This window comes from Passer montanus, unplaced genomic scaffold (assembly GCF_014805655.1).
Source record: "Passer montanus isolate IOZ18808 unplaced genomic scaffold, ASM1480565v1 scaffold30, whole genome shotgun sequence".
In the NCBI taxonomy this organism is placed as follows: domain Eukaryota; kingdom Metazoa; phylum Chordata; class Aves; order Passeriformes; family Passeridae; genus Passer; species Passer montanus.
In genome coordinates, this window is record NW_024367708.1 from 4,640,794 (window position 1) to 4,655,505 (window position 14,712).

General features: G+C 34.8%; 1 protein-coding gene across 6 annotated transcripts in view; it reads left to right on the forward strand.

Moving 5' to 3' along the window:
- The window catches only part of PIBF1 (progesterone immunomodulatory binding factor 1), a 108,889-nt gene that overhangs the window by 78,610 nt on the left and 15,567 nt on the right, over positions 1-14,712 (forward strand). For all 6 annotated transcript variants that reach the window (XM_039714615.1, XM_039714614.1, XM_039714616.1 and 3 more), the window contains one exon: positions 6,911-6,995. In XM_039714615.1, the coding sequence (XP_039570549.1) occupies positions 6,911-6,995 (85 nt within the window). The remainder of the gene's footprint in view (positions 1-6,910; positions 6,996-14,712) is intronic.

Below are 14,712 nucleotides of genomic sequence, written 5' to 3' on the forward strand. Positions count from 1 at the left end.
GGTAGGGATTTCTAACCAGAGAACCATTACATTGAAGAAATTTTTTATCATGAGGATAACCTTTTGGAATCTGCTGATGACAGTTTTAAATTAAAATATCCCGTAGGTGATTTCAGATTACTCTCAGCTATTCCAGAACTGAATCAGAATGGGATTTAAGTAAATTAATGATAATCCCTACCAAATATATGCCAGGTGAAGCTCTGCTGGATCAAAAGATTTAGCCCACTATTCCTATCCCTCTTGGTTTATTAAACAGCATTTTGTTGGTTTGTGCATGGAATATTTTTGAGAGGATGAGTTCAGAGAATTAATGCTCCTCAAGGAGAGCCTTAAATTCTGCAGATGATGTTGGTGTTATTAGAAAAGTATTAGTGAAAACACTAAACATGGTTTATGAAGCCTGGTTTCTCTGTATCTCAGAGGTGAAGGAAAATGTTAATATTTGTAAAACCATTTCAAAATTAAATTGTTCTTTCAACCATTACCTATGATTAATAGTTAATAATACTGCAGTTCTGCAGCAGCCTCTAAACTGAGGTATAATTTGTTCTACAGTTACACAAGGTACATTATTTTTTTAAATTTTAAGTACAATAATGCATTAGTTTTATTTCTAAACAGCAATTTCACAAGAACCAGCTAAAGAAAAAGTAGTGCTTGAATTCTTGTTTTCAGACAGACCTTCAAAAATACTAGTGATTTTTAGGGTGCATATTTTTTTAATCTCATATTTGAATACCAGATTGGAGACAAATCAATGTAGTGTTGATAATGCCTGCACCCTGAGAATCAAGACTTAATTTATCCTTACAGCTGCTGCATGCTTAGTCATAATTTTCCTTCCTTTTTATTTAGTGTGCACATTCAGTGGTGGAGGGGTGTTCTGTTCATGTTGTGTTTTTATTTCTTCTGCTCACCAAAAGAGAGCATTATGTAAATCATGGATTCCCCAAACAGAACAGGCACATCTGTGTTATCAGTGCCAGTGTTCTCTATCACTTCCCACTTAACTTGAGTGTGGAGGGATCAGCAAGGACTTATTTGCAAGTGAATTTACTTTTTTATTCTTAATCCATAATTGTCTCCTATACGCAGTGATCATGGTCAATAGTCTTTTTAGAACATACTCCTGGGGTGATTAGGTTCCAGCAGATTTCCCAGGATGATGAGTCAGTGCTTTCTTGCAACCTATAAATGTTTTGCAGCAACCTGAAGCACTGTGTACTTCCATGTCTATTGAGAAGTTTGTTGGTTGTATTGGATGTGAGTTTGGTTCTGTGATGAAACAGAATGTTGTTCAGCAACAGACATTTGTTGAATCAGCACAAGAGGAAGACAAGCACAAGGAAGGCTATCTGTGACAGAAATCTCATTTTGGATGTTCTTGGATATCTATCAATTTTTCACAAAATGGCCTAAATTCACATTTATAATGGTCCCTTAACAAGCAACAGATGTGTTCAGGGTTCTCCACACTCATAATTCTATTAAAGTGTCATTTCTGACAGCAGTTATTTCTGCAAGTTACTTTCTGAAAAGATTCAGGCAGATAATTTTGATATAAGACAAGGACTTTTTGACAAGTCCTGCAGACCAATTGAAGTCTCCTTCCAGTATGGTCTTTAAAGTTCACTTCAACTGGAGCAGCTTAGCTGCCTTCATCCTTATATGTCACACCTGTAGAGCTAAGGCTGTCTTTCATAGCCTTCATATCAAAATATCTTCCTCACTTGGAAGGACTGTCCAAGTGGTGCTCAAGGTTGCCTGTGTCAGTAGCTGTCAGACTGAATCACAGAATGGTTTGGATCGGAAGGAACCTTTAAAGATCATCTAGTTCTACCTTCCTGCCATAGATAAAAACATCTTCCACTAGATCAGCTTGCTCAAAGCACCATTGAGCTTCTCACTGGAAGGAGAGAAACAATCGGAATACTTATCAGACAGAATTAAAGTAGTATATCTAGCAGACCTAGACATACTTAGTTGGTTTGCTGAGAAGTGTGTCTGTTCTGGACATGTGAATCTCTAGCCATACCTTCATAAGAGCTCCAAGAGCTGTTGTAGTTGGGGTAAATGCTTAACTGAGCTGCTGCCATTGCTGGGATTTGCATGAACAACCTGGGGACCACCACCAGGTTATTAAAGGTGTGCTGATATCACTGCTGAGGTACAAGAGTGAAGGCACAAGCATATTACCACTCAAGGAGAAGGAGAGGTTGTTTAAGACAATGGAGGCTCTGTCAGATGTTGCCCACATATGGTGTTCACTCCCACTCTCATTCCCATCCCTTTAGGATTCTCCCAGACAGGCCATGGGCTCTGCTGGAACTTGGCCTCAAACAGAACTTGGCTCTGGGAGCAGAACACTTGGTGTGCTTCTGAACTGAGCCATGCACCTGTAGATATGTTTCAGATACAAAACCTTGGTCTTGAGTGACAGGGCATCTGCAGGATGCATTTATAGGTGGTCTGCATATCTCAAAATACTCTGTTAAGTAACTTCTTATTTATATTAGTCCACATAGCACTCTAGTTAATAAAAGTAAATAGTGATGGTTAATAAGAGCAGTGCTGTGTGTGAGGATGACTCCTTGCTGCTATAAAGAAATCTCTCTAGCATACAGTTCTTTAGCCAGAAATTAAAGCATCACATTTAGCACTCCTTTTGAAAAGAAATGCTTGTAACTATGTCATGCTGTGGGAAAACAAATCTTGAGTTTCATTCTTATGTGTGTAGTGAAGTAATTGTAGTTTTAGTACATAATTTTCTGCTAAAAACATCTAGGTTTATAAATAACTGGAGATGCTAAAAGGACTTCATTCATAAAGAGAGGGTATTTATTTTAAATGCAGTTACTCAAATTTCTGAGTACCAATGGCTGGTTTTAAAAGAGTCTCACTTACGCAAAAGCAATACTCAAAAGCCTTAACTGTGTGGAAAATCCAGAAGCCATATAAGGATTTTGCTCACTAAGAAGCTTTGTACTGAAATGTTCCTTACCTAAACATTTTGGGTTCTCTAATTGCCATCCAAATATAAAGCTCAACATAGAGTGTTAGATGAGTTTTTCCCATCAAAGAATGGGCAATGAGCTTTTTATGAGAACATTACTATTCTGTGAAGTATGCACCATCTATTCCAATAGTACTGCAGCTTACCAGAGAAATGCTCCAAGCAAAATTTGTAGAAATATGTCATTTTTTATACATTTTCTGACCTGTAATACAACTTTTTAAAAGTTGTTCGGGTTGCTTTTTTTTTTACAGTCTGAAAAATAATTTTAATTTGGACACTTTATGGATAGGTTTTTAAGCCTCCTGAAACATTCTAGTTAAAATCATTAAGCAATACTCTCCTAAATCTGTTCAAAAATCTGAGCTGTGGCTATTTAGCTGCACAATGAGAGATCACTGATTTGTCACGTATTCTCTCTTGTAAGGAACTTTTGTTTGCAAAACATCTTATACCTCCCTTTCTAACTATGTGACTTAAGAGCAAAATTTGATCTAGACTAATAATTAACTGCCTACTTTGAGCTATTAATCTGTAATTTGGAGATAAGGGATAGCTTCACTATATGGCTATATTATATATTCAGTTATATGTACAAAACCTTTACATATACTATTTGTGTTTCATTTTTTCCAATGGTAATACTGTATCTGAATATAAAATGCAAAAAAAGTCAGTATTGGACTATTCAACTTCATGCTGTAAGGGCAAATTAACAGAAAGGCACAATCCATTTCTTACAGCATCTGGAGTACACAGTTCACTGAAAAAGAAACTTACTCTTTTTTTTTCCCAAACTGAGTAGAAGTAATAATAAAATCCAGTACTATATAAACCCATGTTTATTTTGTGTGTCCCGCATAAACATATTATTCTGAATATCTAATTATAGAAGCTTCTGAACAGGATAGTAACTAACATATTTACACTTCAGCATTAAAAATGGTTTAGTTGCCCAAATTGAAAAGAGTTTATAAGGCTGAAACTGGAAAAATGTTAGTATCTGTTCTCCAGAAAAATCATGTTACGTAGAAATGTCTTACATACTTTATCCAGGCTACCATGGCTTTAGATCCTGAGTGAAGCAAGACAAAACAAGCCAGTGGTTGCTATGAGCAGTGTGTATTCATATGACAAGTGTTATTTTATGGTTAACCTGCATTCCTGGTACCTGGATTCATACCTGGCTAGGCTTTAAAAGCATGATGGAATGAAACTAGATGTCCTCACAGACAATTTGGTTTCTTCTGGAAAGCACACAGAAAATGCAGGACCTGCACTACTTTTCATTTAGTTCTCTAACGTGGACTTTTCAGGCTACAGTTCTATGATACTTCACAATGGGCATTTTCTCCATATTCAGGATGAGGCCATCAGTGACCAGCACTGTGGAGCACATCATGATCCCATCTTTTTAGACGAAAGTTACAACCCTTGAGCTCTGGTGTTAGAAGCTGGTTTGCCTAGACTCATAGATGGTGGTTTCAGAATCAAAGCAAGACACTTGAGGCACTCCATCACCAAATGGAGCAGCTCATCCTTGCCTTCAGCTGTAGGTCTCCACTGTATATGGCAAATCAAGTTATTTTGGTGATCCATGTGAAAGATAACCTTTTAAAAGACACCAGTGTCCATCCAGATCAGTGAAGGGACCTTCTTATGTGGTGACAAAGTGTCTAATACCAACAGAAAGAGTAGGTTACCTGGATGTGGCAAGGAAAGGATGGGCCTTCAACAGTTCTCACTTAGGTCAGCTAAAACAAATTGTAAAGTTGCTCTCTGATTTGTCACACTGCTAGTTAAACCTGGACTAGGTTAAACTACTCTTCACTGGGAGTGTAAGGTAGGTTAAAGCTAGAATCTCTTTGCTGCTATCCAAGATGCTGGTTCAGAGCATTTTAGAACCAGACACTGAAATGGTCAGTCTTCTTCCCAAGATGCAACTTTTGAAGGTATTTCTGTTTAACCTTGTCACGTATTATCATTCTGTCTGGGAACTGTTTTCTCACTCTGTTAAATGTGTATATGCCTCTTGCAGTATTCTTTCATGAGCACATGAATTATTCCCTTCTATCTGCAATGATGAAAAAGCACAAGTATTGCAAAACTACAAAATTCATGCTTTGGTAATTCTATATCAATGTGTATGACAGAAAACACTTAAAGTGCTACTGAATGATGTAGTAGTCTGTGTCCTATATTTTACTATAAACAAAGAAAATTGGAACTGCTCTACAGAGATCACTTATGTCATATTATTTCAGAAGGTATAAGCAGTATAAGTAGAATAGGTTCTATTCTGTAGATGAAACTGAACCTCAAATATGAACTTCTGGTTCAGTCATGAACAGTAATGATTATGCTTATTCAGTACACTACTTAAGTCTTAGAGAAACTTGTATTACTGCTTCTCTAATAAGTTTTTGAGCCTCTAAAAGGATTAGTTTATGTTCTTAGGAAATACAGAAATCCAAGAAAAAGTGATGTGTAGGTTACAACACATGAACCCAAGAGAAAGAATGTACAGCAATTTCATTGTGATTAAAAATGTGACAGAAAATAAAACTCTTGAAAATATTAAAATATTTTAATAGTTTTTTTAAATGTTATTACTTTTCTTTTAAATAGTTGAAACAACTGAGCAATTTGGCAAAAGAATACATTTTTTTCTGAGAATTAATGAATGCCTAGAAGGAATTGACAGTCGTAATTTTCAATACAAAGCTTGTAAGGAACTGCCAGAAAATCTCTGGGGCAAAGGATGATGTTGCTTATTTGAAATGAGCGGATGATACACGGCCAATTAAAGATTGATTTATTTTGTTGATCATTTCTGAATTAAATATTGGAAATATTAAATAATTTGTGTTTGCAACATATGTAATTACTCCATTTATAAAATTTTAATATATTTGGTTTTGAACTCCTGACCTGTTTGCAATATTACGTATTTACATTCCATATGCAGAATTGCATTTTTCATAGTTCTTGATTTATGTTACAGTTTATATTGTACAATGTATTTAGTTAAGACATGTTCATGGTATATATAACATTTCTTCCAAGAAAATGTATGTCGCTGTTTTAACAAAATAGATTATATGCTAGTATTATGCATGCATTAGTCTAAAATTTAATGTTTGAAACTGATGCTGGGGCTAAAAAGGAAAATACATTTAATTATTATAGAACTGCTGCCTGGAATCACAATGTGAAACATTTCAAATGTTCATGTGCTAGAAGACAAAGAATGATTAAAGTTAAACTTTACATTCTACTATAAAGGCATGCCTTCATGCCAAAAGTTTTCATACTTGATCCCATACATTATCCTGGAATAAAAATACTAAACATAACAAAAATACGTTTACAGTTTTTGCAGAAACTACACAGCTAAAGGGAGAAGAGCTATATGTTTTTCTTCCTTATATTTGCTGTTTTCAGAATTCTAAATACAGTAGTATAAAGAGTTCATATGGTGTGCTACTGCTAGTGACTAGTACAACAAAGAAATCCACATTTTGATACAGAAGTGTAGGTATAAGGAGACTTACTTTGCTTAAAAAATGATCTCATTTTGCCAAGAAGAAACCAAGATTAGATCGTAGAAGATTCTAATCATTTAAATTACCCTTCAAAGAAAAAAAAAGGCATTTTATGAAGGTTTTGAATACTTTTTCTGTTTGACTAAAATAAGAAGTTATGTGTATATTTGGGCCCATTTATAAAAATTTCAGTACTTGAATATAGAGAAGGATCATTTGATACAATTACTTGAGCAGATTTTTATTGTTGCCAGTATTCAGCTTTAGAAAATGCATGTTTCAGCCAGAACACAAGATTAAAAGAGATTATCTGTTGCTATTACTGCATTTCCTATCCTCTTTTTACCAGTCTTTTAAATAAAGAAAAGACAGCTTTGCTGCGTGTCAAGAATCAAATGGCAGCAGATTTGGAGAGACTTCTAAATGACCGTGAGGTAATCTTCCTCTTTTAGCATTACTACCATAAGTGCACTTTCTTGCTACTGGCCCTTAAACCATGGAGAAAAAAATGGTTTACTTTGGTTCAATTTGTGGGGTTTTCTTGTCTGTTTCGTTTTCAGCAACACAGGTGAACGTGTCTGTCGGGTACTGGGGAGGGTCTCAGTTGTACTCTCAGTTGTTAAATCCTCTCTTATGATTTACTGTCTCTGTTCTTTCTTTTCTTTTGCCTTGAACAATGTTTGGCGATTGCAGGCATTTAACAAGAATCTAGATAAAGACAGTGAAATTGATACACATGTAATTTGCAAGGTCTACATGTGCCACAGTATGCCTCAGGGATCTCTCTGTGCTTCCCAGTCCTTGCAGCCAAACATTGGACCCAAAGCATGTTCAATTCATTTCCTATACACTCTTGAATCCCTTTTCAACTCCAAAATAGGGGTTAGGGAGAGGAAACAAGACAATAATTACACAGGTTTCCAAGAAGAGTTAGGGTACTTTTTTGTGTACTTACCTGAGTTTCATCTGAGCAAGAATCAGGGTGCTAATGGACTGGATTATACTCTCAGATCTAAAAGTATGCAAAATTGTGCCATTTAGGGAACCCTAAAGGCTCTTGGAAGATTTTTATCTGAACAATCATAAGAGACTAATATGTCATGGCATAGGAGAGAAAATCTGCAGATTAAATGTCTGAAACAAAGGATGAAAATAAATGAAGTTTACTGTAGGAATCTGAGAATGTGAATAATACCACAGAATTTTCTGAAGCTAAAGAGTACTGAAGATATAAAACCAAAAGCTGACCTAAGCAGCTATTAAATCTTCTCCCTGAGCTGCTGAATGATTTGGCAAGGATTTGCAGAAAAAATACATGAAGAAATGAGGAATGAGGAAAAACAGTGCAAATTATAGATACAGAGTGATGGGACCTCACTACCCACTTACCTGTTCAGAAAGTGGTTGTAGAGGCATATCAATAGTTCTCTGACAACATCTTTCATTCCTCTTACTGGTGAGAGAAAAGATGGAGAGATTGCTTTCAAAAAAGCTACAACTCCCCTAAATTATCCTGTCAGAGTTCAGATTATCACTCATTTTAAAACATTATTTTCATGGAAAACTGACTATCCACCTCCCAAAGACTCATTCCACCTCCAAAACTGTTTTCCTTCATCTCCTTTTCATGCTATTCATCACATTCCCTTCTTAGATCAGTGAAACAAAATCCTTGTCATTAATTGGTCCAAACTAGTTTGTCTCTCCCAAGCACTTAAAAAACTCCTTTTTGTTAGAACCAAAACAAAACAGTTTCACTGGCAGCTGAGTCTAAGTGAGCCTCAACTCAAATGAAAACTACTAATTCTGTTTGCTGAGTTCCAAACCAAACTAATCTATGATTTAAACATTTCTAGATAGTTAAATCTTACCATTATATTCATGCTTTATCATATCCTTACATTAGTGATATGAAAAATACTCTGAGGAAGCATGACATAATTGTATAAACATGTAGTGTTTTTTCCAATTTTATAGGCCCTTGGCCTAATTTCAAATTAATTTCTTTCAAAATTTCCAGTTCCTACTCTTTCTTTCCCAACCAGGGGTGCTGCCAACTAGTTACGCTCACAAAGCAATCACACTTGGGTGCCTAGTTTTAGTAGTGTCATATCAATGAGCATGCATTGTAGCTGATTAAAAGCCGTAGAAAGTGATAAAAGAAAAATTTTGCCATGTTTCCTAAGAAAACTGTAACATTTCTAACTTAAAACTATGCAACATTTTTTACATCAAAACGACATTAGCCCCTGTACGTACCCTCATAAACTATTCCTGATTTGCAGCAGTTTGCTTCTTTGTGTCATTTGACCATTCCAAATTTTGAACTGTGTCAAACAATCAAGGAGGGCTGGCAGAGGAAGGCTTGATTGAAAAAGAAAAGCAAATACTTGAGTCTGAAACAGACTTCTTCGATGTTTCTCATACCCTGAATGTTAAGAAATTGATCACATATTTCCAAAATCATTACTGTTTTCTGAAATTTCTTTTTCCATCTGTTAAAAATAGGACATATTACTCATACTGCTTTTGTCAGTGATAATGGTTTTAAAGATACCTCTGCAGAAAAGGATATGAATAAAAAATATGAAAAACAAACATTAGAAGTTGCATGTTTGAGGGAAGAAAACTATGAAATGCCAGTACAACGCACAAAAAAAATCTCCTGAGAAACAAAATGTTAGCTAAAGCTGTTTCAGTTAAATGTTTGAAAAGAATAGGTAGCTTTTGTATTTGTGTGTAAGTTTAACTTTTGTCAATTCTGTTTCTTCCTAATGCAGCTTTTTATTTTTTACTTCTAATGCAGACTTCTTCCAGTAGTTTTACACTTTATGAATTTCTCTAAAAGGCAGTTATCTCATGTATTGAAATCTTTGCACAGGATAGTGAATTAGTCTTTGACTGTACTTCTTTGCCATCTTAATTATTAAAAAGATTTAAATTTGAAGTAACATCACAATTTTCCAGTAATTATCCTTGCTGACAGAAATAAAGAATACAAATTTTCTCACTTCGTGTTAATAAAGGGTTAACTGCATTTAAACAGATTGCAATTTTAAATAAAACTGACAGGCAACCTGTAAATACAGATTCATACACTTTGAAGAAGAAAAGATGAATTACGGGTTTTTGTGTTGGGTACGTGCTATCATGTAGCAGGGTTACTATCAGCCTTGTTCAGTCATTGCACATACTAAACTGTCATGTCTTGTTAGGAATTACCTTGTTGCTCTCATGTTTGCAAGTAGAAACATTAGAATTTTTGAATAGATAAACCTAAGATATTCATAGTTAAGATAAAATGAAGTTTAGGTATGTTAAAAGTAAGTGCTAAAAGTACAAGCAAAATGCCAAAACAATGTTAATGCTGTCTCCCAGCAACGTGTTTCAATAGGTGCACAGTTTTGACTTAAGGTATTCCAGCCTGTGTGGTCTCAGACTGTATTAACTCTTTTTAATGGAATGTTAGAGTTTGAGGGGTTGGAAGGTTTTTTAATTTTTATCTCTTTTTGATATCAGCTACATTCATAATGCTGCTTTGAAGACTATTACAGCATTTTATACACTTTTTAAATAAAGAACTAACATTCATGATTAAGCTTCTCTTTTCACAGATTTTAATTTTAGAAGAAGAAAGTTGAAAGTTATACTTTGAATCTTGGAAGAATTTCTGTAGGATTCTTATATGAGCTCTTTTATTACAGGAAAAAAATTACACTAAATGTTAATGTCATAAAAATAGTTCATTATTTCAAATTACAAAGATGTCTAATTTGATGATTAATCTTATATTTTGCTGTGGGACATCAAAGTGAAAAATAGTTATTTGATTGTGTAAAGCCTTAAAAGCTTCTGTCCACCATGAAGGAGAAAAAAGGAAAGTTGGGGTTTTATTCAGACTATATTCTTGGCCCAAATTCTGAATTGTTTCTTGGCCTGCTACTTCCTTCTGAATTAATTAGTAAATGAATGTGGAAAACAGTTTAATCTAGTTTTTCATTTAGATCACTGAGAATCAGCTGGTAAGATAAAATTTCGTCTATTCTTCATGTGGTTAAATGCAAACTTCCCTGTTAGAGGGAGTTCAATAGCATTATCATGAATGAGCAATGTCTCGGATGATGCTGAGATCATGTTGGAGGTTCATAATAAAGCCTTCCCAGTGCCCCTTGTCTTCTCTGAGCTCTCACAAGGGTCTGAGGTGCATAGCCATTTGTACACCTCTTAGTGCAAGAGAGCAAGTTAATGCAGCCAGATTTTTCAGTTGATTTTAAAATAAGGTATTTTCTATGTTTTGTCGAGGTATAATTATTTAATTGTTTTTCTAGATCCATCAGAAAAGCATAAAACATTGTTTGAAGGAACAATGTGGTCTCCCATTAATAATCTTCCAGTAAATAGTGTGGGTTTTTTTTAAAAAAGGGATACTTCAGATCTCCAGATTTATTTTTTTTTTGCATTATTATTTGTAGTGTCTGTTCTCAGCTGAACTTCACACTGTTGACACTCTTTTAACTCAAATAACCAAGCCACACCAACATCAACTTGTAGTTTTGATTCTTCCCACTAACTGATTAACTGGATCACCTGGCTCCATCTTTAGAACTTGTTGCCCATGTGTCTTTGTCTAGTCAGGGAAGAATGAGTAAGAACGATGTTCCTTCAAAGAATAAATCCAGATGAGATTATACATCATGCCTGAGTTGACCCAATAGCTATAACACTACCTTACCCCTTTGCTCCTGATTCTCCTCCTCCCTCCTCCTGTTCCACCAGCTTGACACACTTCTGATACTGCAGTAGGACCATTCAAATCACTAAACAGAAACCTAAGCTGGCAAAAAAAAACCAAAAAAACAACAAAAGTGCATTGCTGTCTGTTAAGTTAGCAGTTTGAATGATCTTTGCAAAGAGTCCAGCAAAGAAAAAAACAAGTAAAAATACATATATGTCAATATTACTTACCTGTGATAAAGAGGGCATTTTGTGTCCAAAACTGTATAGAACACCAGCTTCTGTGCCATCCTTTATCTGCATCCAAATGTTATTGTTTTTGCATATAATGGGCATCTATAACTTAAAGGCACTGAAAATGCAGTTGTCTGTTAAGTGCTAAAGTTAAGTGGGATGAATCCACTAAAGCTTTTTGGTAAAGCTCTTGATGCATGATTCCTTTTATCTAGTTCGTTAGTTTGGTTTTGGTTTTCTTTCTTTCCAACAGTCAGCCTTTGACTAAAAGAAATATTTACCATGATCTCTGTGATCCTGGCAATTCCATTGCCTTTCATGCTTGATGCAGTTGTTAGTATTTTGTAACATCAGAAGTGCAGTTCTAGACTATCCATTGGCTTTCAAACTTCAGATGAAAACTTGGAAGGGCAGTCTGTCAGCACTCAAATGTTTGGCAAGAAGTTTTAGTAATAATTTCCTGAGGTTACATTTAAGAGGTTATAAATTTGCTATGCTTTGATGTATAGCATTGTACTATTTCTTCAGAAATTTAAGATGCAGATGTGTCATAATAAAGACAACTAATAATGTGCACAATTAAATCTATTTTAGCTTTTCCAATTCAAACAGTGTAGAAACTGAGTTCTAAAATATTGAAAATTAACTAGCTGTGGTTTATATTTTTAATGTGAAGTTCATAATCCACTGGGGTTTGGGGGGGAAAAAAAGCAGAGCAAGTAGAATAAATGGAGTTCCTTTTATGTTTCAAATGGAAATAATATAGGAGATCTTAAAAAAGAGACAGTGGTGTAAGAGACACCAGTAGAAGACTTCAATAGGTGTTCCTTCAAGTCCTAAGATAAATTTCTCTTTGTGTGAATATAAATGACATCATTTACACTATTTTTTAACCACTCGAAATCACCAGTATGTGATGCAGTCTGGCAACACAGTAGTTTTTAACCTATAAAAGTAAAACTAATACTATGAAAATCATTGTCATAAAAAATAGAAGAGAAACGTTTATTGCATAAATGCTGCAAATTCAAGGCTGTTTACAATAACCATTAATTTCCTACAGTGCAATTGTTTATGCAGACATGATTCATTATCAGTCCATGAATATTGTACACCAGGTAAAAAGATATGACAACCTGCTGATATTTTGTCTGCTTTACACATCTGTGCACTCACCCTACATTAGCAGCTGTGCATACAAGTGATAGAATGTAAACTTGCTGAACTAGTCACCTGCCTTATTGGCACATTCATGTGTTACTGTGCCAGAGCTCTTCAAGTGAAGCTAGCAACCAAAAACTGTCTGCTAGGGGACAAAGTAGAAAACATGCAGTGGTAGTTTAAATAAACCTGGTTGATATCAATCAGTTAAATGGCTACAGACACATGGAGTTTGATTGCTATTTGTTTACTTAAATCCATTTAGCTTATGTCAGGAAATTGTTGTGTCACTCAAATTGAGTGGTAAATCTGTCTAAATATGTGTACCTGAATTGGTAGGAATCTTCAGCTAAATTGGGTTAAAATTTATATTGGTTAACCATTGCAAGCTCTTACTGTATTTAAAACATATTAAAGAATAAAAAATTCTTAGTGAGCTGTTCTTGCTGAAAATAGTCTGCCAGGTTAATACTAAAATGCTAATTGCCTGAGCACCTATTATGGTGAGCTTACTTTCCAATTGGCAGGTGAGGAGCATTCCACATGTGATGTGTAACTCACAGTTTATGAGTAAACCTAATGCTTTTCCTTTAAAACTCTGTTACTCTTTCTCCTTCCCAGGTTTTCACAGTTTCTTATCAATATGTTAGAGTAATCCTATTGATTAACTCAATATTTCTGTGGCCTTCACCACTGTAGCTGAGCACCTGTCTCACAAATATTTTACCCTCAAGTTAAGCAGAAAACTATTACTATTCCTGTTTTGCAGAAGCAATAATAAGAAATTAAAGAAATGCTGCTTTGTCCAAAACTCCCCTGTTTGTGGAAGAGTTTAAGAGTTCGTATATCCTAATGCAGCATCTTACTCACAGCCACTTTTTGTTTCTATGTGTCTCAGTTCAAAAGCCTGAAAAGAAAATGTCCTTAGTGTTTATTTTTCCTAGCTAGACACAAATTAACGGTTTTCTCTAAGTCATCTTCTTATATAGGAATTGATTGCATTTTGCAAGCAGTTTCACAAACAATTATGTTTTCACTTTGTATCATTATGAGAATTTAAATTCACTTTTTAATCAATGTCTCCTGAAAAAGGCCACTTTCCAATGTCCTGCCAGTCTCTTAAAGATTAAGTCTTAAAAACTAAAAATGTGAATTAAAAAAAAGTTTTTATTTTATCTATAGGATGGATATTTTGTATTTTTTATATAATATTTTCTGGGAGGGAAAAAAAAGATAAATTTCACAACAGGCTGGAGGTCTTATGTGAGTGAGATTAAATGTCTAGCTTATTTTGTTCTAGGAAGCAGAGGATGTAGTGGGATGCAAGAAAAGGAGATAAACATAAGGCAATATTGCATAGCATAAGTTAAGAACAGAAAATAGTTATTTCATTGTCTTTAAAATGTTAAAATTGACTTATTTTTTAGCTTTTGATAAATGGTTGCCAAATGCATTTTCCAAGTGTATTTAAGACTGGGAAAAGTCCACATGATCAAGAGGAGAAACAGTTACTAATGAGTCATATTAGGATATGCATAGTTTGTGAAGGGCTCTAAGTGTTTTTTCAGAGCATCTATAAATTACACGGTTTCCAAGGATTTACATAAATGCTTATGAATGTTAGATTTGAAACATGGCCACATGAATTTCAGAATTTCATGACATTGTTCCAAAATTTTAATGTTTGCAGTGTTTGAGAATGCAGTAGTCTCTGTTCTTGCATTCATCTTATGTCAGTATCCTGCACAAAATCCTGGTACTTCTCAATAGTTATCCTGGTTTTTTGCCCACAAGAGTGAGAGTCAGATGTTTTTATTCTTTTTTTTCCTCCTTTGTGGAAATGCAAGGTGTCCTGAAGTATCTCTGCTTTACCTTACTTTGACCATTCCACTGTATATTACCAGGTTTGTCCTTCTTACTTTCGTCTTGCCTTTGTGGACTACCCCTCACTGCTAAATTCTCTGTGCCCAGATTTTAATTCCATCTCAGCAATGACCTTGAGAATTCCAGATAAATTTTCAG